Below are 25,856 nucleotides of genomic sequence, written 5' to 3' on the forward strand. Positions count from 1 at the left end.
AAATGTCTTTTTTTTTTCAACACTACTAAAACTGGTCATTACTCGTCTCCCTTCTCTCTTCACCATGAAAACACATGAACGGAAATTACAGCTACTTCCCTCAAATTACTTAAAATCTGACAAAACAATAGCTAAGTTAACCAGTTTCGGGCCTATAATTTTACTGTTTTTTTGTTAAGAAAATATCGACTAGGTTGCCCAAGTATAAAACGAACGAAATCACATTTAAAAGAATTTTAAGCAGAAAAATTAGAATATTGGCAGAACTGCAGTAGATCAACCAAAGGGTAATCGGTCTTCTCTTTAGTCTGTTTATAATAAAATTATTAGAAGGTTTCTACATCTGGAGAAACTGAAGCATTAGAAGAAATTTAAAAGGTTGGAACAAACAAACTTTTTAAGCCAACATTGAAAAACAGAAAGATGATGTTCAAGTTATTTGCAGGAATCCCATGTTGATAAAAAGCACATGACGGGAAAACAAGAAAACCAAACATAGCATTACTTTCAGAAAAACCCAAAGTAAGAGCTTCTCCGCCAAAATGGTGCAACATACAACACTTTAAAAGCTTCTCCGCCAAAATGGTGCACCATACAACACTACGCTTTTTGAAAAAAAAAAAAAAAAAAAAAAAAAATTGCTTCCTTCTGAATTGATTAGAAGGGGCTCACCTGAAAAGTATGATTTAATCTATGTTGTGAAAGCCTGGGAGAAGGGAAGTAATAAAACCGAAGACAATCATCTGGATCTCCTTCACAATTCCCCACCAATGATTAACACCATGGCCCCCACCAGGTTCTCCCACATTCTCATTCTCAACCGCCAGATTTCCATCGTTTGCAGGCTGATTCTCGACCTGAGCTCCAGGTTGACCTTCTGCCATGCATTGATGAAACAAACAGCATTTTGTTATGTAATCACTCATGATGCTGCTCATTGTGTGTATGTTTCCAGTTCTAAAAAATATTTCTTTTACATTGGGAATTACCACCTTATCCTTCCAAATTGAAGTAAAAGAATGCAGGATTTGATTTAGTACAGTGGTGCTATGGTGCACCACTGGCTATCATCATTGCCTCCACCAGGTTGAAACTCAAACCTCCATCCTTATAAGAAATACTGATATTTAAATACACGACTCAATAACCCACCACATGGATTAAACCCCACGACTTCACCATCCACACTTTACATGGGAAGAGATGCCATTTGGTCCAAGGCCTAAAGACTTATTGCAGTCCAATCAGTCAATGTGGCTACTTATCACAAGTAGGAACAATGTAAGAACAATGATAATGTTGATTAGGACTGTTGGCTCCCTATATGGCCAGTAAAAGCAATCAGCAATCCATCTGATTAGGTTCAGGGCTGAGGAAGGAATTGACTAGCCTAAACTGTATTGTGCACGGCTTTTGGACAGAATAGTTAAAAGGAAAAAAAAAAAAAAAAATCAGAAGGACAAATACGTTTTAGTACATATGTGTATGTACGTGACACATTTACAAAGGTAAGTTGCTCACGGGAGGCTTGAGGCCCAACTACGGTTCAAGACATCTTAGAAAAAAATCAAGATTATTCCTGATATTAAGGCTGCAATGAACCAACCTCAACTCAACTCTGCTAGTTTGTTTGCTAGTGCCTGATCTGGAGACCAAAGTTCAGGCTCATTCAAAATAGAGCCAACACCAAGCAACTTCTGAATCATCTGAAGTTGTATGGCTTGCTTTGAGGTCCAGACGAGCTCAAGCTGTGTCCCTTTTGACAGAGCCAACCTGATCAACCAGAAGTTCAGCCACTCAGGTTGATTGCAGCCCCACTTGTGTTTTAAATATCTACGTGTACATGCTATTTCTTTCTAGCAGAGAATAATATGTAAACTACCTGCCAAAGAAAGTTAATGAAAAACATTTTTTATACACTACTTTTTTTATGATAAGTATGCACTCAAGTTTACATAAAGAAAGTAGAATATACCTACTACAGCAGCATTCTCAACTCCCTGTCTTGCAGCAGCCGGAACATTATCAGCCCTGACAGCAGGCCTTGGTGGATGGTGAGGCACAGCTGCTCTCTGCATGCCTTGTGACAGCCACCGTATTATTGGAGTCAGAGCTCCAGTTTGGTATCTGTCAGACCCAACATCTAATATATTCAGCTTTCACTCGTACAAATTTAATCATTTTAGCAAAAACAAAATTCGATACACACACCCACATCCATAAAATATTTGGTCACACGCATTGGTCAGCTTACTTATCCATCCAAACCATTTACATAAATCTCCAAATAACAAGAGATCAGAATACTATACATTCGACATGGGTTAATTGACCAAATGATAAAATCTTAGCTTGTATTTGAATGGCGTACAATATTGGATATGTTGGCCTAAAAGTACTTGGCTAAGTCATAAAGGATTTTATTAAAGAAATCAATAGGCATAGCCCATGTTCACAGGATGTATACCTAAAAGTACATCTATTTTTAATAAAAAGGTATTGTATTTATATTTTTAAAGTCATTTCCTCTTGTATATGTTTTTCTTAATCTATGAAATTGTGTAAGTTGTTCTAGAGACTTACCAAAGCCCCTATGAAAATTAAAGATACATAATCGACCTTGATAGGGGATGGATGTGTGTGACACACACCCACGTGCATGTTTACATGTGTCTGTGGGTGCACAAGTAACATTGTTGCCACTAAAAACTAAAACTGTTTCCACCAAGCATTTTTCTAACGTGTATGAGTCCAATACACCACAGGTGGCAGAGGTCATGAACAAGCCTAGGATTGAAAATAGTTAAGAGGTTTACATACTTACAGGTAGACAAGTGAAGCAAAAAACACAAGAACAATGAGCCTGTGTCTTGATCCATCTTGGTTGAACAAAAAGATTACTGCTGCCAGCTTTAGAATAAGCAACAAATCAAGCTGAAAAGCAATTTGAAATCTCCTTACAACGACTTGTCTTTGAGGTGCAGGCTGTTGCCCTGCTTCCCCCTGTTCTTCACCCACAGCCCCAACCCCAGCCTCAGAACTGTGTCTACTGTTGATGGCACCCATACAACCATGATAAGAAAAAGGGGGCAATCGTTCAGTACATTTAACATATTAAAATAATCCAAGAAAACATATCACCCCTTTACCTGGCCCCCGAAAAGGAAAAGGGAAAAAGAGAGGGGGGCTGTAACTGAGTTGTCAGCAAGAACTGCTAGATCTGACAGTAATATTAGCATACACTAAATTTGGATTAACTTAGTTGCTAGTGGCTTTACATATTTTTAACATCAGCCAGAACAAGAACAATTTATTATATATTGAGATGCAAAAAAAGGTTTATATGGGAATTTTCTTGTGTTTAGTCCTAGAAAGAGAGACTGCTTTTCTAATTCCAACTGGGTTGATTTAGAGCACAGCTGCATTTCTCACTTCAGCAATTAAAATGGAGGACTTGCTGATATTTGTAGCCTACCATGATCTTCAGATATGGCATAAAGCTTCACTCAGTCACACAAACGGTGAACTGTTGCAAGCAATAATTGCCACTCCATAAATAACCAGAAAGTTAATCATCAACACCATCGCTCTCCGAACCCAACAAAACCTCAAATAATCAAGTCTAAGGAAAAATCCTCAGGTACCCCAGTGGCAATCACATCTTCTGTCACAATCAACATCCCTGTCCTTGATCATCTGGTGCATGAACTTAAGAAAGAACCTACCCCTTCTCATTTCTTAACTTGCTGACATTATGACTAATAAAGAATTAAGTAGTTATTTGAGAGTACAACATTAAACTATAATATATTTCACAAGTTTATGGAACAGGTTCATCATAAACATTTTGTTTCATGATTAAATTAATTATAGTAAGTTACAAATAATAGTTATCTGTACATCCATGCATGCACACATACACTCACAAACACATCTACCCACAAATATGTAAACCAGCTTATCTCACTATAAAGCATCTGAATAATTATGGATGAATCTATTTTTGTACCAATATACCCTATCTGAACCAATGCTTAGTATCAGAACAGTAGAATTTTAATAGTAGTCACAATTATCAGTCTTTAAACAAAAACAAACTACCATTGTAGTGCTTACGTTGGTATATTGTAGGTAAGGGGAATAAGAGCGTTAGATGGAAGTCCAGAAACAGGCCCCATATATGGGAAAGTAGGAACGGCATAAATGCCAGCTCCACGATTAATCTGTTCCTGATTTTGTAAGGTATTTAAGCCTGGAATAAGAGCGGGGTACATGACTGGGAACATCGGAAAAACACCATTTTGGCAAGCTGGAAAACTGGAGAATAGTGGAACCTGAGAATAATGAAGCAATGAAGTGATTAGGACAGAAGCCCAAAGTAAGCCACCTCTCTAATGCATGAAGATAAATATATTTTCATACGTGTTTCGAACCATAGAGCAAAACATGACATGCATCTTCTCCAATATTCGTTTCCCATTGAATATACAAAAAATCAAGAGCTTCTGCATACCCACTCAATGTTCATCCTTAATATAACAAAGATTTAAGAAAGCAATACAAGGTTGAGGGAGTCCCCTCCAGATGAAAGGAAGAAGTAGGGCAATGTAATATAGGCGACCACTGTGTCTCTCTCTCTCTTAATTATTTTTAGCAAGGAACTGTACCCAGAATTGCCTGCCTTCTACTGATTAAGTAATATAGTAATGCATTTGTACAAGAATGGAGCTTATCCTTCACCTACTCTGTACCTCCTCCACCCACAATGTAATAATGCATTTGTACGAGAATGGAGCTTATCCAACACCCTGTATCAGTACTTGTGCAGATTCTGTAGTCTCACATCTCATAATTTTCCGCGTAGGGGCTTTAAGCATATTTCATGTTAACCAGCCAAAAAAAAGTTATATTGCCAATTTTTTCCTTTTTAAATTTATTAAATACACGCACTTAAGCCCCCCACATTAATATATGAAAATAACAGATACAATTTTTTCCTAACTTGTAAACCCTAATATCAACCACTTCATGCCAATATGCTGAAGATTAGGAGCCATTTGCAGGCTTCCCCTCCCCCGACCTTGTTTTCAAAAACTGGGCTGGTCCATATAAGCCATTGCGGGCAGCTCAAATCCAAGTAAATATTAACAACTTTGAGGAAAATTCTTCTGAATTATACAATATGAGAGCATTTCCAATGGTCTATCTAAACTTTTATCTAAAATAGCTAATAGAAAAGCACTTTATCTATTAGCTAATAGCCTAATAGTTCTTGAAATGTAACCTCCAATAGTATAACTATTCTTTCTCCATATGATCTAAATATTTGACTTATAAAAAAAAAATGATCTAAATATTATTCTTTTATTCCTTTTAAAAAAGAAATAAAAGAATAAAAGGAAGAAAATAAAGAAATTGAGGATAAAAGGAAGAAAGAATTAAAAAAAAAAAAAGGGGCGTGATCATGAGATATATAAACATATAAAGGATAAACGAAAGAAAGAATTAAAAAAAAAAAATCAATATTCTCTCTCTTTATGATGTATACAAAATGGCTAAACCGTTGGGAATGCTCTAAGCGGGCTGAAAACTGGCATCAATCACCAACTGCAATTTAAGAGTTTAGAAGCAAGCGTCTCGCGTTATCAACCTTTTCGTCTAGATTCACGTCAGAAGGAAAAAAAAAAAAAAAAAAAAAAAAAAAAAAAAAAAAAAAAGAAGGTACACACACGGAGAGCTGCTGCTGCGAAATAACGGATGCTTTGACTCACAATATAGTTGTTCTAAAGCTCCATTATAGCAAGAAAGAAGCAGAATCTGAGAATTTACGTAGATGCAAAAGCCCTAATTAAGAACGCAGTATACAAGAGGCATCAAAATCCTTCTCTCTTTTTTTTCTATGCTAAATTCAAAGGATTAACGCATCGTAGAAAAAAAAAGAGAATTGAGGAATTGCTAAACTGGAAAAAGAATCGTAGGGAACCTGAGATTGCGGGAGAATGTCTTCAGAGGTAGATTCCTGGGTAGTAGCAGCAGAAGAAGACGACGATGAAGGAGGAGAAGGAAAGGGAGAAGTAGACTGAGAGCGCGACGAAACCAATTCGGGATCTTCCGCCATTTAATTACTAGAGATCTCTACCAGGAGAGATCGGTTTCTTGCAATGGCAACTGATTGTTCTGAAACTTTAATACTCTCTCTCTCTCTTTTACAGTTTACACTCTTTTTCCTAATTATTGTCTTCCGATCGATTGCGTGGAATTTCGCCACTTCGCCAATTGGGATACGCCACGTCTGTATAATGTCCGCATTCTTATTGCGAAGCCCCATTTTCATTGTTTAAAAATCTTGAATAAATAAATTTATAAATAAATAAATTAAAAAAAAATAAATTTAATATTAAATTATATTAATCTACATCGTATATAAAATTTGTATACAGACTTACATTTTCATAGACACCGTGCATACCATAATCGTTTCATCTCCTTTTTTCACATCTAATTTCATTATTACAAATTTTTTAAATTTACATATAAAATATAATAAGTAATTTATTTTTTTAAAAATTTAAAATAATAATAATATTAAAAAATTATATTTTAATTATATCTTATTTAATTTTTAATTTTTATTTCAAATCATATTATTTCAACTTAACTCGTTATTCAGACCGCATCTCAATCGAAACACGATCCTAAGGAATATTTGCGCCTAAAGTTAGAATCTCCATCCTGAAAAAGCATAACTGACATATGGATGTTCGATTCCAAAGGATTAACCTCCAAATTCCTCTTAATATATTATATTTGAATTTTGCTATACTTTTATATACTTCTTATATATTTTACTCATGTAATTGGCTAAATTAATTATTTTATATTAAAAAAATTACGTAATCAATCACATCAATAGAATGTACAAAAAAATATATAAAAATGACTGCGTATAAAATTTTTGATTATATTTATATCATCTCAAAGTTTTAACGTATCTCTTTATTGTCCTTTTAATGAAGATAACTTATCTCTTTATTGTCCTTTTAATAAAAAAGAAGAAGATAAGGAGATTTGAACAGTAAATTAAAATTAGATGAATTAAAATAAAAGTTAAATAAAATATTATTAAAATATTATTTTTTAATATTATTATTTTAAAATTTTAAAAATTAAATTATTTATTATATTTTTAATAAAAAATTTTAAAAATATAATAATTAAATGAGACCAGTTAATTAGGATAATCCAAACGGAAACTCCAAGCTTAATTTTTTGACAGATTTCATCTGCGTTCTTCTCACGAGAGAGATCCGAAATTTGTATCCCCATACTCAGTTTTTTTTTTTCTTTTTTTTTTAACTGTGCTCATTTCGAATAGCCAAGTCGAGTGCAAAGTGCATGGTTTAATATTAGTTTAATTACACAAAATCAAACTATCTCATCTCATATAATAATTATAATTTTTTTAAACTCACATAAAATATATCAAACAATTCAACTTTTTAAATTTCAAAATAAAAATAATATTATAATAATATTTTATTTAACTTTAGTAAAACATTTTATCTCATCAATTACGCATCAATTACGTATCCAAAAGAGAACTAAGGACACAAAATGTATAAAAGGACACAAAATTCCTTAATTTCGATTCTTCATTCAATTAAAATAGTATTTGCGACCCCAGTCTCCTAAAAGAGTTCGAAACCCAATGTTTTTTTTTTTTTTTTTTCCTTCTTTTTTCAAATTTGGCAATGACCACATTTACACAAATACGGGGGAAGAGAGTCCCTTCAAAGAAACACATCATTATGAAGAATTGTGATAAGAAAAAACCATCTTATGAATTTTAAAAGATGCATCGACTTAGTTGTTGACAGAAATATAAACAGCAGACAAGTAATTACTTTTGTAGCAATGCATGAGGTAGATGGGGTTTGACAATCGGAGGAGCAAAAGAGCAAAACCCCTACCCCAAAACTGCCATAATTACACCTGCACAACCTTCTTCCATATTACTTGCTAGCCTTATGCAAGCCCAGCTGCTCCTTTCTGCTCTTTCTACAATGGTTAGCAAGCCTGCAAGTTCCAATCACAATAACTGTGATTACCATTTCGATTTTTGTTTTTTTATTTTCCCAGCCATACAATAACTGTCATAGGGGAAGAAAGAAGCTGATATCATTCACAAGGGTCACATGAACAAGGCAAACCAGCACCGGTGACCTCAGGTGAATGTACTTACCACAGTCACCATTCTGTCAAGGGATGTGCTGTTTATCCTTCCTCATCCTCAGATCCCCTTTTGTCTGCTGAATTTTTCAGAACCTTCACCTTTACCTCCTCCACCTCTGCTGAACCCTTGTCCTCCAACTCCACCTTTATTGAATCAGCAGCTACACTACCTTAAAAAAAGAAAAATATATATGGGTTTATATTACGACAAAGATTACACCATAGCAGTGTACTATAAAAATTGGAAATATTCTATCCCAACATAATAATGGAAAAAATTGTAATACATGTTAAAGCCTTTTTTTAAATAACATAAATTCTAATGACATTAAATTTGTAAATTAGATAAAAAGATAGTGATGACTCCGTACATGCTTTATTCATATGAATCATCTAATCACGTCTTAAATTTGTAAACTAAACTAAAGACTAATGATGACACTTTTTTTTATATGTGACTAATGATGACACTTAACACGTATTATCCCTGTGGTAAAATAATATCAGTTCCTTACATTACAGACAAGATGCTCAACGAGTCAGGTGTACCGTCCTTCCAGTTGAGGTCAGATGGTCATGGCTTGAGAATTGTCTCCACATAGCAGAGACTCATTAATATAAAATCCAACCAGTGAATGCATAATTTTCAAGATTTTACAAAAGGAAAGTTTCAAAGTTCATCATTCTCGAACCATGCCCCCTCCTCCCAAAAAAAAAAAAAAAATTATAAAAAACCCCTCAGAAAGAGAAGGGTTCATCCACTACCTGGAAAACTGCTTCCCATATTTCAAGTTTAACTCATACATCAATTATAGCTATCGTCAACACTTGGCACTGATGCTTTTGGACCATTATCACATCCTCTTGGAATTATCAGTACAATAATCTTTAAGATCCTAAATGATTAAAACTTTCCTTCAATTTTCTTTCCCAAAATAACTCAAGTGCATCTAATGGGTATTTAAGGACTCTTTCAAATAATCATCTAGCAAACATTGTTGCACTGTCTACCAGAACTTTCTTATATCGCTTTTCATCAATCCAGTAGAGGATCCAAGCCAATCAATGGAAAGGTTACACGTAGGTATGTACCAAGAAGAATCGCTCAATTGTCTCAGAAGCTAGGTTCAGGGTGAATCATTTCAGTTGTGCTCTTTCAACCTTCAGGATCAAAGTAATGATAACGGTAATGAGGTTCGTAATTCTCCAACCTACATGAAATGGCTATCATCCTAACAATTTATTCTTTCCAGCTGAAGAAAAATGACATGAAATAGAATCCAAGCTTCCTTTGTTTTCATTTACCACCCCCCCCCCCCCCCCCCCCCCCCCCCCCCCCCCCCCCCCGGGGCGCCCAACCAAATTCAGTACAGTTTTGAACTTGATCGGAAAAAAATTACGATCCTATCACTTGGATTTCTCAACAAGCGATAGAATTTATTGTAACTAAATAAACCGGTGTTATCAACATAAAGTAAACAAGTTTATACCTCGAATTCAGTTTAAAAGGGATCCTACTTGGCAATGATAAAAACAAGAGATTCCACATAAGACCACCAAATTTGAAAGTTCCGAAATCCTCATAGAATACAGCTCCAATTTTTCATTTCTTTGATTTCCTTTTTCTTGGCAGCCAAACAGAGCCAGCTTAACATAATACTGAATTCTCCCTATGTTTACCTGAAATTTCTTGGCAACAACTACTGATTAAAAAAAAAAAAAGTTTCTTGGCAACAACTAGTGGTAACCTAATTATCATGATTTAAAAAGGTAGTTCTCTGAATCCACATAAAGCAAAGATGACACCAGAATTCTCTCAATTAAATAAAATGGGCATCTAAAACCTCAATTGTCCTTTTCTTTTTAATCTGAACCTTCTTGGCAGCCAAACAGAAAGGGGGCATATATGAGGTACTGATACTAATTGATAAAAATACCGTCTAGGAAGAAAGAAGAGCAGGGCCAGCCACGCGAGGAGGTGAGGGAGAGGGACTCCTCCTGGTTGAGCTGGTCGGCAAGCTTTCCGACCAAATCGAGCACCTTAGAGGTCCCAGGCCGCGGGGGGACCCAGAAGGAGGAACCCGGAACAAACGGCAGCCAATCCGGGGTCGACTTCTGCACGATGATCCGGTGGATCAATTCGTCTAGCTTCTTCATCGCCAAGGCCCCGAATTCACCGTCATCGTCCGAAAAAGAAGAAGACGAGGAAGAGGATGAGCTGGAAGAGGTGTGGTCCAGGTCGATCTCGATCAGTTGAGCCTGTCCGCTGGAGAAGGAACGGTGGGCCCAAGAACAGGTCACAGATAGGGCCCTGAAGGGAGCGGATCTGAGAGGAGAGCGGCGAAGTAGGCTTTGCGCGAGGATGCTGGCCATCGAAGACGAGACGGAGACTTAGCGAGGTGTGGGTGTGAGAAGGAATATATATATATATATATATATATATATATATATATATATATGTGTGTGTACTAGGTAGATAAGTAAAGTGTACGGATATTGTGATTGATGAGAAAGCAGATTGGCACGTGGCAATGGTGTGGAGGTTAGGCGTCGTGCTGTTCTTACAATTCGAATAGAATTGTCCGGAGAGAGAGAGGGTTATCATACGAACGCAAGTTCATGTATAGTCAACATTTACATGCTATAAAAAAATTTGTGAATAATAAAAAATTTTTATTAAATTTTAAAAAATAAAAAATTTTATAAAAATATTATAAAATTAAAATATTATTAGAATATAATTTTTAATATAATTTTTATTTTAAAATTTAAAAAGCTGAATTATTTTTTTATGTTCTACTAAGAAGTTTGGAAAATTAATAATAATTAAGTAATAATTAAATTTAAAAATTTAAAATCCAAAATTGAAAAAATTCTCAAAGGAGACCTGACAGGTTTGGAGGGTGAGATTAGGGTCGTACAGAAACCGACTGCCGTTGATGTGAACCGGCCGGCCGCATCAAGAACCTGCCGGAATTGATGGAGAACCGACCGGCGTTCGGTGGAATAATACAGGAACCGAAATTCAGCGGTTCGGTCCCGATTTGAGGCTGGGCCAGACCGCTGAACCGACCGATATAATAAAACTTAATTTTTTTTTAATATATGTTAATCAAAATGACGCTGTTCCACTTAAGTTTAAATGAAACGGCGTCGTTTTATATCTATAAGTATACAATAGACAATAGAAACGAAGCCGTTTTGTATTAAAGTAAAGGCGTCGTTTTATTAAAGACGTAAGAAAAAAAAATTATATCTGAAACGACGCCGTTCCACTTAAACTTATGTGGAACGGCGTCATTTCGGTATGGGGTCTTCTTCTTCCCCAACCTTCTTCCATTTCTCGATTTCATCTGCATCTCTCTCTCTCTCTTCTACAACTCTCTCTCTCTCTCTCTCTTAGTAGAATCATGCCGCTAGGGAAATCGACGCCGACCGAAAATCGCCTCCATCAGTTTCCTTCTTCCCATTGACTTGTTACGATCGGTTGCTCTCCCAGTTTTTCAGTCGTCGGTAGGCGTCGGTTTTACTCAAAAACAGCGCCGATGACGTCGGTTTTCACCCCTAGGTGAGATGAAAATTTTGTGTTTTGTTTGAGAATTAAAAATATTATGTTTTAATATTATTATTGTTTTAGGATTTGAAAAATGTGAATTGAGATTTGAAAAAATTGAATTGTTTATTATATTTTGGATGGAGATTTGAAAAATGTGTAATGATAGGATGAGATGAGAATTTTATGTTTCATCCACGAAAAATAATAATTTGAGTTGATTTTAATTTTCGCATGCTACTATATAATTGGATAGCTCGTAAATAATAAATATAATAAAAAATGAATAATAAGACCGTAATTTATGTAATCGAATACTTTGAGATTTGTTAATCAATGGCCAATACACACGATTCTCTTGAGTCTTTAAATTTTAGCTCAAAAAATCATTTCTTAAAATTACTGTTAAGCATTTAAGCATGATATTTCGCAGCGGAGAAGGGCTCGTATGGTCACGTCCAGAGATGGTTACTACGCTAGTCGCCCCGCCTTCCATTTCGCTGAGAAAAAAAAAAAGCATGATGATTTCTTAACTGGAATTGTAAAAAGGGTTGGCCGCACTTACTGAACAAAGACAATACAAAACAAAAACTCCAAGATCCAAAAGTAGTTCTTAAAATCAAATATAAAAACAGGAAGCTGACCAAACAACGTATCCAATTGCTTGCCTAAAATCAGTATCAAATGATTCTTCAATACAAAAAGACGTACAATCACGATTCATCTCAGTATACAAAAAATGAGATTATTAACCTTGAAGATAATAATTAAGGGGGGGAAAAAAGAATAGCTACTCCAAATAAATATAGAATACAATCAATTCAAGGAAACAGAAAAAACTAAACCTCCTAAATTAGATTGTGATTTCCCTGTTGTGGCATTGAACTCTGGGGGTAGCCAAGGAATGGGTCCCCAAATGGATTAGATGAACCCATATACTGTGTCTGTTGAGGGTATTGAGATTGTTGAGGATATTGAGGTTGGTACTGGTAAGGTACCATCGACATGTTGTGTTGCTGTTGTTGAAACATCATTTGCTGTTGTTGGTGTTGCTGCTGTTGCTGAGCCAACATTGCCATCTGCACATTGGGTGGGGGTGCTACGTTGTTGGACATGCCGAATGGATCATGTTGCTGATCAAAAGGATTTTGCATGGCCATTCCTCCATATCCATACCCTGCATCCTGCAGTTGTATTTGTCTCCTGGCAGCTTCATCTTCATACAAGCTATCAAGTAATAGCTTGTCAAAGCCGCCAGCCTGCATCCAAAACCAAGTCGTGCTCATGAGTTTGAACGTAATAGTAATGATGTCAATGTAGAAATGGATCAATTAGGACCAACCGAGTTTTATCTCTTCGGTATTCAAATAATTTATCCCAGTCTTATAGCAATTCAGTGAATACCTAATAAATTAATGAAATCAAAACTTTATCTCAAGCAAATTATACAAACCAATTTGCTTTCCACAAAGGGGGTGGTATTGTTGCTTGGTGTGGTAACTAGCGCTAGCTCCCAACCTGAAGTCCCGCCAATGTCTCTCAAATCACGGTTACTTGAAGCATCAGTCCCTGCATATTTCAGAAAAAAAATGTTATCAACGAAAATAACCAATCAAATTGAATTGTGGGAGTGACTGGAAAGAAAAAATAAAAACAAAAGATTGTTAGATATAGTGACTTCATTTAAAGTGATAAAGATGTATCGAGATGCCCCAAATTGGAAAACAGCAATCACTGCTTCTAACGAAATGGACCATATTCATTCAATCAAGGAACTGTCATTACACCCTGCCATGGAGACATGTGCTCACTTAGATATAAAAAACCACGCAACCTACCAGGTGGAACTATTGCAAGAGCCAAAGCATTGCTTTCCTCTAGTTCTGCAGCTTTTGGATTAATTTCATTCAGACCCTGAACAAAAAGGCGAAGATAATAAACTAAATAAAAGAGCATGTTCTATAGCTCAACAAAGCAACTTCAAATGAAACATGAGCTACATATATAAACAACTTACCAGCAGATCTCCAGTATCTTCAGTTGATATCAAAGGTGCAGGTTCCCCCTCCTCTTTCTCAGGCTCCTCAGTAACTACAAGTGGCTGTTCCTCTTCTTTTTCCTCTTGTTTTTCACTTTCAGAAGGTTCTTCAGGTCCATCAGCTTTCACAGTCAATCTTTCCGTCTCCTGATACTCCTGATGTTAGAAAGACATATCTATTAGAAGAGTAATGCTAGATACAGTCATAGATTGTATAAGCATCGCGCACGCCTTTTGAAAAATAGTGGGGTCCACTATTAAAAAATTAATTTTTTTTTATGTGGATCCCATATTTATTCACTTCTTTTCAAAAGGAGTACGCAGCGCTTGTGCAACACATGACTGCAAATATTATTTCTCCTATCAGAAACCCAAATACAAACAATTCCTGCATTACACACCTTTTATATTTAATATTAAATCATTATGGGTAAGGTTAAAATGAAGAGAGGCTTTAAGCTAAGCAAATAAAACAAAATAAAATAACCATTATTTCAGAGTTCCAAAGAACAGAAATTTTGAGAAAGAATTTGGAAAAGTAGGCAGCTCTGGAAAACTATTGTGTTACGTATTAATTAAGCTGAAAAGTTGGAGACTTCAGTAAAATCTAGGTAAATACATATCTGAAATTCCAGATTGCTTAGGTTTCTGATGTTCAGAATCAACTTTGGAATTGCAATAAATAGATCCATGTGCAGAACTAAACCACATAAAGAAACATGAGCAAAAGTGATATATTACAAGGCCTAGGGTGGTAAAAATGTATTCTATTCTACCTATAAATTATATGCATGCCCAAACCTATTGGACCTGCTTAATAGCCTATTCAAAGACGGTCTCAGGATCCCCTAATGTAACCAGGCTGTCAAATATATAACAAAGAAACACAGATTTGAGGATGATTGAAGGCCAACTTGATAGAGACATTTTCAGGATCTCAAGTTACAATATGATATTTGCAAATTGAAAAGCATCCATACTCAAAAATAGCATCTCAGTGATGCAGTAAAACTTCCTCCTAAATAGTTAATATGAAAAAATGGTGGATGTCAGAATCCACTACAACCATATCCTTCAAGTCATACATACTACAGTAAAACTAGGAATTATTTCCAGGTTATTGTTCCGAAATAATTTGGAAAGGATGGGCAGCAGTTCAGTCCTTTTGCTATGATGAGTATGGAGAGTAAAACCAACCCAGAAGGACAAGTAAAGATGACAGTAAGACATGAAGTGAAGATGTGACCGTTCAAAATGTCACCAACATAGATTGGATAATAGCCAGAAAGTAAACTCAAGCAAGCTGGAAGAGGTTATGATTAAGGGTAAAATGAAAATACTAAAACATTTATGCAACCAGCTCTGATGATGCAGCATTATTCTACTTCCTTGTAGAAATTCAATTTTCCAAGCCTGATGAACAAAAGGGTTACAAAAATGAAGAGGCAAACAGATAGAAAGAATCACTTGTAAGAAGAATGTAAAAAGAGAAATTTCAACTGCAGATATTTCCTTTGGTAATTTATTTATTTTTCTAATGCATTGTTTTCAAGAAATGTCAGACCTCCAAGGGCATAAAACCAGGCTCCTCTCATACGTGAGCAGAAATTTCAAATTAATGAGCTTAAGTACATCATCTTACAAAAAAAGTTCAAGGCAAATAAGCTTCGATTTTACTCAAATCATCGCAACCAAACGCATGTATGTATGCAAGAAAGGCCGTAACCATATGCACACATTTTCTCACCAGTCTATTATTTACTGAACCTGTCTGAGGTGCTTCTTTTATATACTCTTCCATTGTTGCAAGAAATGATGGAGGAGGCTGCATAGTCCAAAAAAGAGAGCTGTGAACAAATTCATTTAGCATCAAGTTAGATGTCATATCTTTGAGGCAAAAGATGTACCTGTCTCAATGTTGGAAACTGAAAGTTCCTAGCAAGATCCAAACCTTTGCAATAATCATAAAAATCAGCAAGATTTTCTGCCTGTATTACAATAGAACCTAAAGGTATCAGTTCACAAGGATGTCTATAAGTACATCCTTGTAGAACACAGGAAGAAATTCACTGCAATCTATATAGTACACCTGTTGGCCCGCTCTTTTGTATATATTGAGAGCTTTAACAGCATCATGTCTTGACATATCAAAGAACTGCAGGACAGTGTTGGGTAAATATTGTATTGTAGGGAAACAAATTAAAAAAGGTACATAATACAATTGATTTGGTCCAAAAGGCAGTTAATAGTTATAGTATAGTCCTACCATGTCCACAAGATTTATAATGCCATCATTGATCGCACAGTATATCTTAAAGCTTTCTTTCAATACCTACATGAACGCGTTGAGACTCAAAGGTTACAAACGGGCATTGTAACAATTTGTTCCAAGAGTTCCAGAAAGCCAAAATGACAAATTCAATGCACAAAACCAGGTAATTATAGATCCAACAAAGATATACAAAATAAATACATAAGTTAACTACCCTTCAAGGCAAGCATCACTCAGAAATAAACAGGTACAAGACGTAACAAAACCATTGAAAATCCTATAAAAAGGGGCAGCACATCTACGAACATGAACACGTGCACATGTTTTCTTCTAAAAGATTTCAATTTTAATGCTAAGGGAGGTTAGCTGAGCTGAAACTGCATAAAGCTCTACTCGAAAAATATAGATATACATATCATGCATACCAGGGCCAAGGCGTACTGTATGAGATAATTGCTATAAGCTGCTCCTTCAGGCTGGAAAACATAGCGCATATTAGAAAGGCCATTGTAGGACAACAAAATTGACAATAATTCAGCAGGAAGTATATATCAAAGGCCAAAATACTAGCCTCCAGAAAACCAACTGTACTGAGTAATCCATGTAAAAAGTTACCTGGCAACCAATAAGGCGGTAGAGAAGCTGCTGCAATGCAGGTAGCTGCTCCAATAGCTCATCACATCCCAACATCCGTGTTCTACTATGTACCTGTTACATCAAAGATATCTATTGTACTTTTAACCATGTTGAAAGGAATTTTTATTTGACTCAAAGAGTATGCCAAGAATCAACCTTGCTTGCTCCTGGTAATGACTTTGTCAAACGCTCTGACTCAATATCATATTTTAGGATTCTAAAACATTCAAGACGTTCCTCTAAAAATAGTGCATATGTCCGAACCCATGCAGAACAATCCCAAGCTGCAAAGATAAATTTGTTCTAAGGATATTTGATTCTACTAAAAATAACAATGCATCTACAAATCAGACTAAAAAACAAACAAACAAAAAGGAAAACTACAACTGTAACTCATTAGGCAGAAGTAACTTACCGAGAGGGCTTGAATCATCTTTGAAATTGGATATTTGGAGGATGTGTCCTCTGTGTGAGTAATTCAGAAGATCCTCTCTAAATGTAGGATCACCCTCTCTTAATGTCCTGTGAATGACTATCAATGTCTTTATAGCAACCTGCAGGCAGTGATGTGGTAATTTTGGTAAATTACTTAATATACCATGTTTGCTACAAAAAAAGTAGAACACAGTTCTTCTAAGAGCAGTTTCTGAATCAGATCAACATATGGATGTGGTAAAGCATCTCCCCAGCATGATACCAATGTCACTATATTTGTGCAAAAGAAGCCATTTGAGATTTAAATTCCCACTTCTTCGGATAGAGAGGGCAAAAAGGAGGAAGGGGTGAATCCAATACAACGCTATTACATCTCTCAGAGTACCATATAATTTCATAGAACCGTAGAGAGTTCCAGCACTAAATGGCTATTGTTTCTTCATGATTTAAGTAATTCTCTATATTTAGAGAGCCACTGACCCTTTTTTTTCCCTTAATTTCCGTTGTTTTATTTTCCCCTCACGACTCAACTTCACATCTTCGGCCTTGGCAGGGCAAACCTGCTCTCTCTCATTAACCAGTCACACTAGCGAAGCTGGTTTTCTAATGCATCCCTCCTCCATACAAAACTACAATGTCCGATTGTTTGTCTTATATGGGTCTCTAGAAAAATAATAAGAAAATATTGACGAAGTACTTAGAGGTTCTAAATTCCCGACAATTTATACTTCTATCCATATGTGTTCCAGAAACAAGCAATTTAGAAACCAAAAACAGCATACGAAGCATGATAAACAGAAATGAAGGCAAAGAAGAAGAGGCATTACAATCCAATTTTTTGTCTTGGCCAATCTCCTTGCCAGTGCGTGTATGCAGTAGGCCACATCAGCCCTCGGACATGCCACTGATGTCGCAGAAAAAATTCCTGCAATGAAGAAAGAAAGAACAGAAATGAGAGTAAAAGTTTGTCTGATATCGATATCGAATCCTCAGAACCGAATCCTCAACGATATCGAATTGCTATATGAACATAAATTTTTAATGAAAGACCTTACTTCGAACATGACGTTCCTTAGGAGGGCACTCGACGTGATTGGTGGCCTTTACAATGGCAATGTCCAAATCCTTCCAACAAAGAAAACAATTGGTACAGAAATAACCAAAACAGAAAAAAAAATAATAATAAATATATAAATAAAAAAAATCAAACGTACGTTGACGAAAATCGGAAGGAAATAGATGATATGGGATATACACATGACACAAACACACGTGTACCTTGAATTCGCTGTTGACCTTGGCGAGGCCAACCTTGGTGGAGTCCTTGAGAGCTCCATAGGCTTTCCTAAAGCTCGGAAACGTCCCCATTCTTGTTATGAATGCAGAAAACAATGCTCAATTTTATTGTTTCTAATCACAGAATGAGAATGAGAGAGGGAGAGAGAAGGAGGAGATGAATGTTCTTCTTCTTCTTCTTCTTTCTTCTCTCTCTGTAACCGTGTCGTGCCAACAACGAAATAACAACAACTCTCTCTCTCCTTCAATCTCCCTCGCTCTCTCCAAAATGTGCGCAACGAGAACGTACGAACAAAAATACTAAAATAGTAAAGGGTCTTTTCGTAAGTTTAATGCGTTGTTGTCCGAGGATTATGTAATTCAATCGTTTTCTCTTTTCGCTGGAGGATCCGTTCCCATTGGCTTGCGCCAATACAAAAATGGCGGGTTCTCTTTTTTTCCCAGTTTCCCGTAAGTGCCCTTCGTTATCTCGGCCTGTTGGAGGGAAAGCATGGCTGTTTTGGTCATTCCATATCATAAAATTTGGAGTCCCGTAAGAACGACAAATGAATGCCTCTTCTTTTAGTTCAATTAAAATACCTATATATATAAATTATGATATTTCCACATGATATGGAATTAAAACATAAATTCTTCAAAGCAAGACATTAATTTGTTGCAATCTTTATTTCGCTACAAAAAAATTGTTTAATTCATGATAAGGATTATATGACTTGGAAGAGAGTTTTATGTGATTGTCGGATCTGGACCTTAGGTCGTTGGGCTTTTGTTTCTGTAGAATGTTACTTGATAATTAATATTTTTTGAGAAATATTTTAATCACAGAGGAATTACAAAATAATCTTACAAACTAACGTGACTTAATATAATTTATCGTATTATAAAGTAAATCTAATGGATCACATAAAACTATATCAATTTATATTATTACTTTTATATAATCTCTTTGTTTGTGACTAATACTTCTCATATTTTTCACCACTTGGGGAGCCAGCCCATCCTGAATTTGGCATTTGACAGCTGCAACTGTACGAAGTTAATTAAACTGTAATCCTCTCTGTCACAAATTTCCATTGGGTAAGAGCTAAGGCACTTAACAAATATCACCAATAATAGATGGGTTGGATTCCCTAAAGCCTGATGGTTTTGTAAAGAATGAAAATTTAAGTTGAAAAATGACTGATCTCCTGAAAATAATAATAATAATAAATTTCTGGAACAAAAGCTTGGAGGGATCAGCATGGCCGTTCTACATCTTAATATTAGTTGAACATGTTGGGAAGGGGTCTCACTGCCATAAATGCATCCACCATCTGAAAAAAAAAAAAAAAAAAACAAATTACTGAACAGGGGAAAAGGACCAAGATACAATACGGTCTCTAATATATAGAATTTAGTGTCAGGGTATTCTATTTAAAGACGTTTAACTTGTACTGATCTAAACGTCACGTAGCAGCAGATTGAATAACTTGGCATTGAACATACTAACCACAATAAAGAATCATTTTATAAAGAAATTGAGGAAACTTACTTCATCAGTCACAGCAGCACGAGCCCTACGATGTCTTTCCACCAGTTTTGTCAAAACTTCTATGAGCCGCTGCTTCACCTCACCTGTCAGCATGCGCCCCGCACCATACTCCTGCAAAAGGACAACACAAGTATTCTTCAGAAAGACCCTGAGCAGAAACATGCATGCGGTTGTATGAAGTAGCCAAAAATTATCAAATCAAATAGGGGGAGCAACCTGACCTTCTTTATGTGTTCAAGCTCGGCATCATCCTCTAGGAAAAAACCTAGGTATTTAATCGGTATATCAACCTGATAAAGACCAAGTAATATAAATATTACCCAAAAATTGTTACATACTGAAAGGTACACACTCACAAAGAATTCCTAAAATCATAACTTAGATTCAGCATTGGCCCCTCTAATATCATGCAATTACAGTAATGAATTAGCAGATTAGTCATATATTTTAGCCTAGGTAACCTTTGAGAAAGTTAGATTGCCAATTTCATTGGTAATAAAACTAATTCACAATTTTAATGATATAAATTGATAAACAAGTAAAATATACTTGGCATTCCCAATTTTTTATGGTTTGGAGAAAAATGATAAAATCAAAACAGTCACAGCATGTAATCATGTAAACCATTACGGAGAAATCTTTTGGAATCTACACGTGAAGAATTAAGATTTGAGTGTCCGTACAAGGACATCTCCTGCACATACTTGTCGAAGTGGATGAGCAAGAAACTTTACCTCAAGATTTGCTCCAAGTTGGCGGTGTTTCTCTATTGAATCTTGACCACCAGAGAATGCATATCTGTTTATCTGTAGACGTAAAAACATGATAATGTAAATAAAAAGAACACAAAGAACTAATAACATATGTGTCGATCTATCAACACATTTTTGTTTCTATTTTTTTTGTGGATAAATAGTAAGGAATTTCATTGGACACAGGAAGTTCACCGAAAAATACAACCTAACATATGATAGATCAAGAAAAGGTAGCCAAAAGCAGCCATCCAATCAGGTAAATATAGCAGAAAATAGGGTTTTAGGTTAATTGTAGAGAGCTCAAAGCCATTAAATAACCAAACATTGCTCATTCTCCAAATAACCCACATGAGATAGAAGCACAGCATTACATATAAAACTATTCATGTGTCACCAAAACATTCCTTTCCAGCTAGAGAACACTTACCAGACCAATTGGCATTACCTTTGTGTAATGTAAGAACCATTGATCTAACTCTTGAAACTAAACAGAAACTAAACATTGTAGCAACAGATGACCGAATTACCACTCAATTTGCATGATTATAAATATCTATCAACCATGTTACCCATACTCCACGCAATTAAAAAAAAAAAAAAGGAATTCCAGAGGCAAACCTTGTTCTTAATGTCTTTCTCAGAATCAGTCACATATATTGCAGAGTTTGGATCACTAGCCGACATTTTTCCTGTCTCCCCCTGCAAGCATCCAGTTTCTATGATGTGAGTTATGACTTCTTTGTAAGAAATCAACCATAAGCAGCATAAATCAATTTTTTTCCTGACTCCCGCTGCATGGTTATGGGAACTTAATTTTTTTTTTTTTCCTCCACTTCCAATGTATCATAACTCACCCTATAATCTTTAGCACATCACTGATTCTATACTAAATTATACGATTACCTGCAGGGCAGGGAAAAATAATGATTCAATCAATGCAGGCTTGTGATGTCCGATTCGAGGAGCAACATCTCGTGTCATTCTAAAATAAGGATCCTGAATAGCTCAACAAAGAAACAGTATCATAAAAATTGAAGGAAAAAACAATTATTACATATCTTATAACATAACTAAATTGAGAACAACATCAAGATTTTTGTATTAACTTCACTAAAACAGGCACAGATCAGATAAAAAGTATATCATCAAAGTTCTGGTAAATTATAGTCATTTGTTTGATTGGTAGTTTGTAAGCTTTCCAAAAGAAGTTGTTTCCAGATCATTTATTATTTGAGGATAAAGATGTTTCTGTACATTCTTGTCTGACTTTATAGGAGGATGGAAAGGCCATTCTTGGAAACTCGGGTTTATTCATGCATTTCATGGTTTTTATTTTTTTTTTTATCGGTAAATAAAATTTTATGGATCATAAGAATAGGCAAAGCCCAAGTACACGGGTCATATACAAGAGCAACGCCTAGGAGTGATGTTCTAGTGATACAAGAAATTCATGAATGGTCATGCCATTAAAATCAATTACAATCAACCATTGGAACAAGGTGTTAAAAAAGAAAGTTCTAAGTTCATCCAATGACCGCTCACAATCTTCGAAGTTTCACTTGTTCCTCTCCCTCCAAAGACACCACCATAGACATATCGGAACCATCTTCCAAATTGCAGCAATCTGAGAAGTAGAGGCCTTTTCTTGATTTGCTACATTATAATCTTTCGGCAAATGAAGAGGCGCTGGATTACAATGGGTATTGAAAATGTAGTCATTTTCATGTTCAGACTTATTGCAAGGCATTACAAGGTCCTTATGACATGCAATTTCCTTGGAGGAATATTTGGAATGCTAAAGTCCCCAGAAAAGTTACCTTTTTATCTGGACAACAGCTTTGGGACAGTTTCTAAATTCAGATTATGAACAAACATCATCTTGGTGGATCAATGTTGCATCTGTAAGTGTAGTATACCACTTGTTACTTCATTTTTATGTTACTTCATTTTTATTTTTACCATGCCCTCAAAATGTAATGTGTTTTGTAGTGTGGTTACCACATGCATTTAGCCAGAATAATTCCCTCCCTTACAAATTTCATTCTTTTTTTATGAGTCCCTTATGAATTTCATTCCAATTCCACATAACAAAAAGATGATGAAAACTACATAGAATCAACCATGTTAATTATTAATACAAACAGGATTTGGTGTACTCTATTGAATACCTTATAGAGACCAAATTCAATATTTGAATTATAAAAAGTATATATTTTCAACCAGACTTCTAGGTCTAAATATCTCATTTGTGAAGCACAATGTGTTTCATAAGAATTAATGAGATTCAAATGCGTATATAAACTGAAGAATAACAATAAACCATGAGAGGAGTCAACCTGGTCAATTGCACAAGGAATTAAGCAACGGAGATTATCTTTGCCCGAAAATAAGTGTGGAAATGAACTTGGAAATGAGGGAGCTGCCTGCAATAACACAAAGGGGAGAACATTATATGATTTCCACATATATTCCTACAGTCTCTTGACCAACCATTCTGGTTTCCTAAACAGGAATCTTTTTTTTTAATAAGCAGTATCCCAAACAGGAATCTAACAAGGCAGGTACTTGTTGCGGAAATTTTTGCATCATCTATCGTAATCTTCATATATTTGCTTACATGGAAATAGAAACATGATAAATACAGCATAAGCAATCGACATTCGAGAACAATGTAATGAGGCAAAACACAATAGTCCAAAGACATTTGATAAGATACATGGCACAATGCACATACCGTTCACATGTTTTATGTATATAAAGCAGTAAAGTTTTATACCTGTACAGGTGGAAAACTATATTTTCCGATATGATCTTCACCAACGAAACCAAATATACCCACAATCTGATTACATGTCACGCGCTTTGAAATTTCAATCATGTTCCTGTAGAATGCACTGCACAGAAAATTCTCAGAAATCAGTCTGAGGATTCTAGCCATGCATGAAAAAGGCTTTTCCCCCACTAGCTTCAAAATATATGCTTAAACTTTGAGGTGCATATCATAGCAAACAAGAAGAAATGCTCAATTCTGTTATAAGATCCCTGATGCCTGGCCTAATGATTCAATACCAGTCCATCATGTATGATTGGATGCCAGTTTGTGGTTTCATTTTGATGTCAAGTTACAGTTCTGCATTACTCACCCTCCAACATAATCAAAATCAGAGAAGATGAAGGTTCTTCTGATGTCAAAACCACAAGCAATGATGTCCTTGGCATTTTCCCTGGCGAGTCTCCTGCTCTCCTCCACCGTCAGATTTTTCCACAGGAACTTCTCGTCATCAGTAAGTTGTATTACAAGAGGAACCTTAAAGGCCTCTTGCAAATATCTACAACCAAAAGCCACATGCACACAACAATTATGATTGCAATGCGGTTGATTGTGTTTAAGAGATGTGACAAACTCATATTTTTACATTGCACCTAACAAACTAATCTTCATCCTAATAACATGGCATCTGCCATGGATCCTCATCAACTAATTGGAATCATTAGAATTTTTTTATCAGTACTGATTTAAATCATTTACATATTCTTTCACCCCAAAATCAAACCAAACGTAAAGGAAATAAAAATAATTTACCGAGAAAAAAAGATTAAAATTTAATACATATTTGACAACATATTTAAGCTCCATATACGGACCAAAGCCAACAGAACTTAGTAATTTCTATTTACCTGTAGTTGAAACAATATATATATGCACTCAGTGTATCTTTCTCATTTCTTCCATTGCAGAACACCGGAACCAAAACAACAAAACCAAAGCAGTAAAAAATTTGTTTCCTTCTCTCAAATTGACTGGTTTTTATGAGCAGAACGCGAGAACCAAACAGAACATAATAAAGAAACTCCACTTGGAACATAATGGTACACACCTAAACCTAATTGGCCAAAAATTTAGTGGTCAATTCAATGACAATAAAGGAAAATTTTTCTCTATTCTTTCCATACAGCAACCAGAGCAGAAAGAAATACCGTACACTAAGAAACAATATAATCTACATAAATACTTCTGTTGGTTTTGCTTCTGAATTTATTCCCTTTCTTTCCTTTATCCAATTTCTCTGAGCAACGAAACAGTGCACAAGAAAAGAAAATGAACTACCAAATAAATTATCCTTTTTCATCTTGTTTGGATAAGGTTTTCCGTTTAATGCCAGCAAAAATAGCTTCTGCTTCTTATTTCCCTTTTTTTTTTAACCAATTGAGCGAACACGACGAAGGGAACCAAAAGCCATGATTTCTCAGCAAACGGAGCAGAACTGACGTACTGAGTGAACATAAAGGGTATCAAATGCCCTAAGTGCAAAGCTTCAGACGAGGGTCCTCTACCCGTGTACAGATAGAACTTCTCGCTCTTCTCGTATGCATCCAGTATGTCATTGAAGTCCCTGTGTGCCATCCATCAAATTCCAATTATACTCAACACATTTTTTTCAAAATAAGAAGAGGTGGGGATGGGGATGGGGTGGTACCGATGGGCGAAGAAGACGCCGCGGCGGAGGAAAACGTGGGCGCGGCGAGAGGTGAGGTGCTCGACACGGTCAATGAGCGATTGGTTGAGCCTTTGACAGCCGAACTTCTCGATGAGCTTGTCGTAGTCAATCTTGCCTCCTTCTTTGGCCGAAACTTCCCATGGATTCACAACCTGTTCTTCTTCTTCTAGTTGTTGTTTTTCATTTTCATTTTGTAAAGCGCCCCTCTCCAGCTCTTCCTTATTCATATCTTCTTTTGATCTTCCAATACTGCTAGTCTACTGCGCAGGAATAGAGTATTTAGCTTTTAGAGAGTTGAACGGGATCCAATGACCGGATCTACGGAGAAGATGACCGGAGAGGTTTCAGGCGGCGGATGGTACGAAATAACCAGCTGGTGAAGGGGAAGGGAGCGTTTTCTTGGGAGTTTATTCTTTCGCAAAAGAAATACAATACCAAACGACGTCGTCAAACTAGCGCTATGGGGAATTAAAACCCCATCGAATCAGATCGCGTCGAATACAGCAAGTGAACAACCAAGAAGATCAAATGTGGGAGAGACAAATACACGAGGTTCATCTACATGTATAAATGTCTTTAAAAATAATCATTAATAAATAATATAAAATA

The 25,856-nt window shown here is 35.8% G+C and overlaps 4 protein-coding genes across 7 annotated transcripts; all 4 read right to left on the reverse strand.

Annotated features, from left to right (window-relative positions):
- Positions 1-625: 625 nt before the first annotated feature.
- LOC121261074 lies at positions 626-6,181 on the reverse strand. 3 transcript variants are annotated; one of them, XM_041163233.1, is made up of 6 exons: positions 5,984-6,113; positions 5,772-5,817; positions 4,117-4,334; positions 2,825-3,049; positions 1,976-2,127; positions 626-877 (listed from the first exon to the last, which is right to left on the reverse strand). In XM_041163233.1, exons 3-6 carry the CDS (start codon positions 4,284-4,286, stop codon positions 687-689), a joined length of 738 nt encoding a protein of 245 aa, XP_041019167.1. In that variant the 5' UTR covers positions 4,287-4,334; positions 5,772-5,817; positions 5,984-6,113; the 3' UTR covers positions 626-686. The 3 variants fall into 3 exon arrangements, with proteins under 3 accessions (XP_041019167.1, XP_041019165.1, XP_041019166.1); XM_041163231.1 differs by lacking the exon at positions 5,772-5,817 and having other exon boundaries at positions 5,984-6,181; XM_041163232.1 differs by lacking the exons at positions 626-877; positions 5,772-5,817 and adding an exon at positions 1,455-1,882 and having other exon boundaries at positions 5,984-6,181.
- Positions 6,182-7,827: 1,646 nt separating this feature from the next.
- On the reverse strand, positions 7,828-10,657 carry LOC121261076. Of its 2 annotated transcripts, none has more exons than XM_041163234.1 (3): positions 10,170-10,657; positions 8,243-8,402; positions 7,828-8,076 (listed from the first exon to the last, which is right to left on the reverse strand). In XM_041163234.1, exons 1-2 carry the CDS (start codon positions 10,603-10,605, stop codon positions 8,275-8,277), a joined length of 564 nt encoding a protein of 187 aa, XP_041019168.1. In that variant the 5' UTR covers positions 10,606-10,657; the 3' UTR covers positions 7,828-8,076; positions 8,243-8,274. The 2 variants fall into 2 exon arrangements, with proteins under 2 accessions (XP_041019168.1, XP_041019169.1); XM_041163235.1 differs by having other exon boundaries at positions 7,828-8,150; positions 10,170-10,651.
- A 1,768-nt stretch (positions 10,658-12,425) lies between these two features.
- Positions 12,426-18,974, reverse strand: LOC121261077 (putative clathrin assembly protein At5g57200). The gene is made up of 15 exons (XM_041163236.1): positions 18,445-18,974; positions 18,222-18,291; positions 17,994-18,091; positions 17,147-17,285; positions 16,888-17,015; positions 16,711-16,803; positions 16,521-16,571; positions 16,090-16,155; positions 15,913-15,978; positions 15,731-15,811; positions 15,571-15,648; positions 13,803-13,979; positions 13,624-13,699; positions 13,239-13,354; positions 12,426-13,044 (listed from the first exon to the last, which is right to left on the reverse strand). The coding sequence occupies exons 1-15, from the start codon at positions 18,532-18,534 to the stop codon at positions 12,634-12,636; spliced, it is 1,740 nt and encodes a 579-aa protein (XP_041019170.1). The 5' UTR covers positions 18,535-18,974; the 3' UTR covers positions 12,426-12,633.
- A 528-nt stretch (positions 18,975-19,502) lies between these two features.
- On the reverse strand, positions 19,503-25,781 carry LOC121261080 (tryptophan--tRNA ligase, cytoplasmic). The gene is made up of 11 exons (XM_041163244.1): positions 25,227-25,781; positions 25,023-25,142; positions 23,892-24,077; positions 23,525-23,642; positions 23,085-23,171; positions 21,652-21,744; positions 21,367-21,447; positions 20,728-20,799; positions 20,215-20,283; positions 19,994-20,104; positions 19,503-19,775 (listed from the first exon to the last, which is right to left on the reverse strand). The coding sequence occupies exons 1-11, from the start codon at positions 25,472-25,474 to the stop codon at positions 19,725-19,727; spliced, it is 1,236 nt and encodes a 411-aa protein (XP_041019178.1). The 5' UTR covers positions 25,475-25,781; the 3' UTR covers positions 19,503-19,724.
- Between the last annotated feature and the right edge of the window lie 75 nt (positions 25,782-25,856).

Source organism: Juglans microcarpa x Juglans regia, chromosome 4D, assembly GCF_004785595.1.
Source record: "Juglans microcarpa x Juglans regia isolate MS1-56 chromosome 4D, Jm3101_v1.0, whole genome shotgun sequence".
Classification (NCBI taxonomy): Eukaryota; Viridiplantae; Streptophyta; class Magnoliopsida; order Fagales; family Juglandaceae; genus Juglans; species Juglans microcarpa x Juglans regia.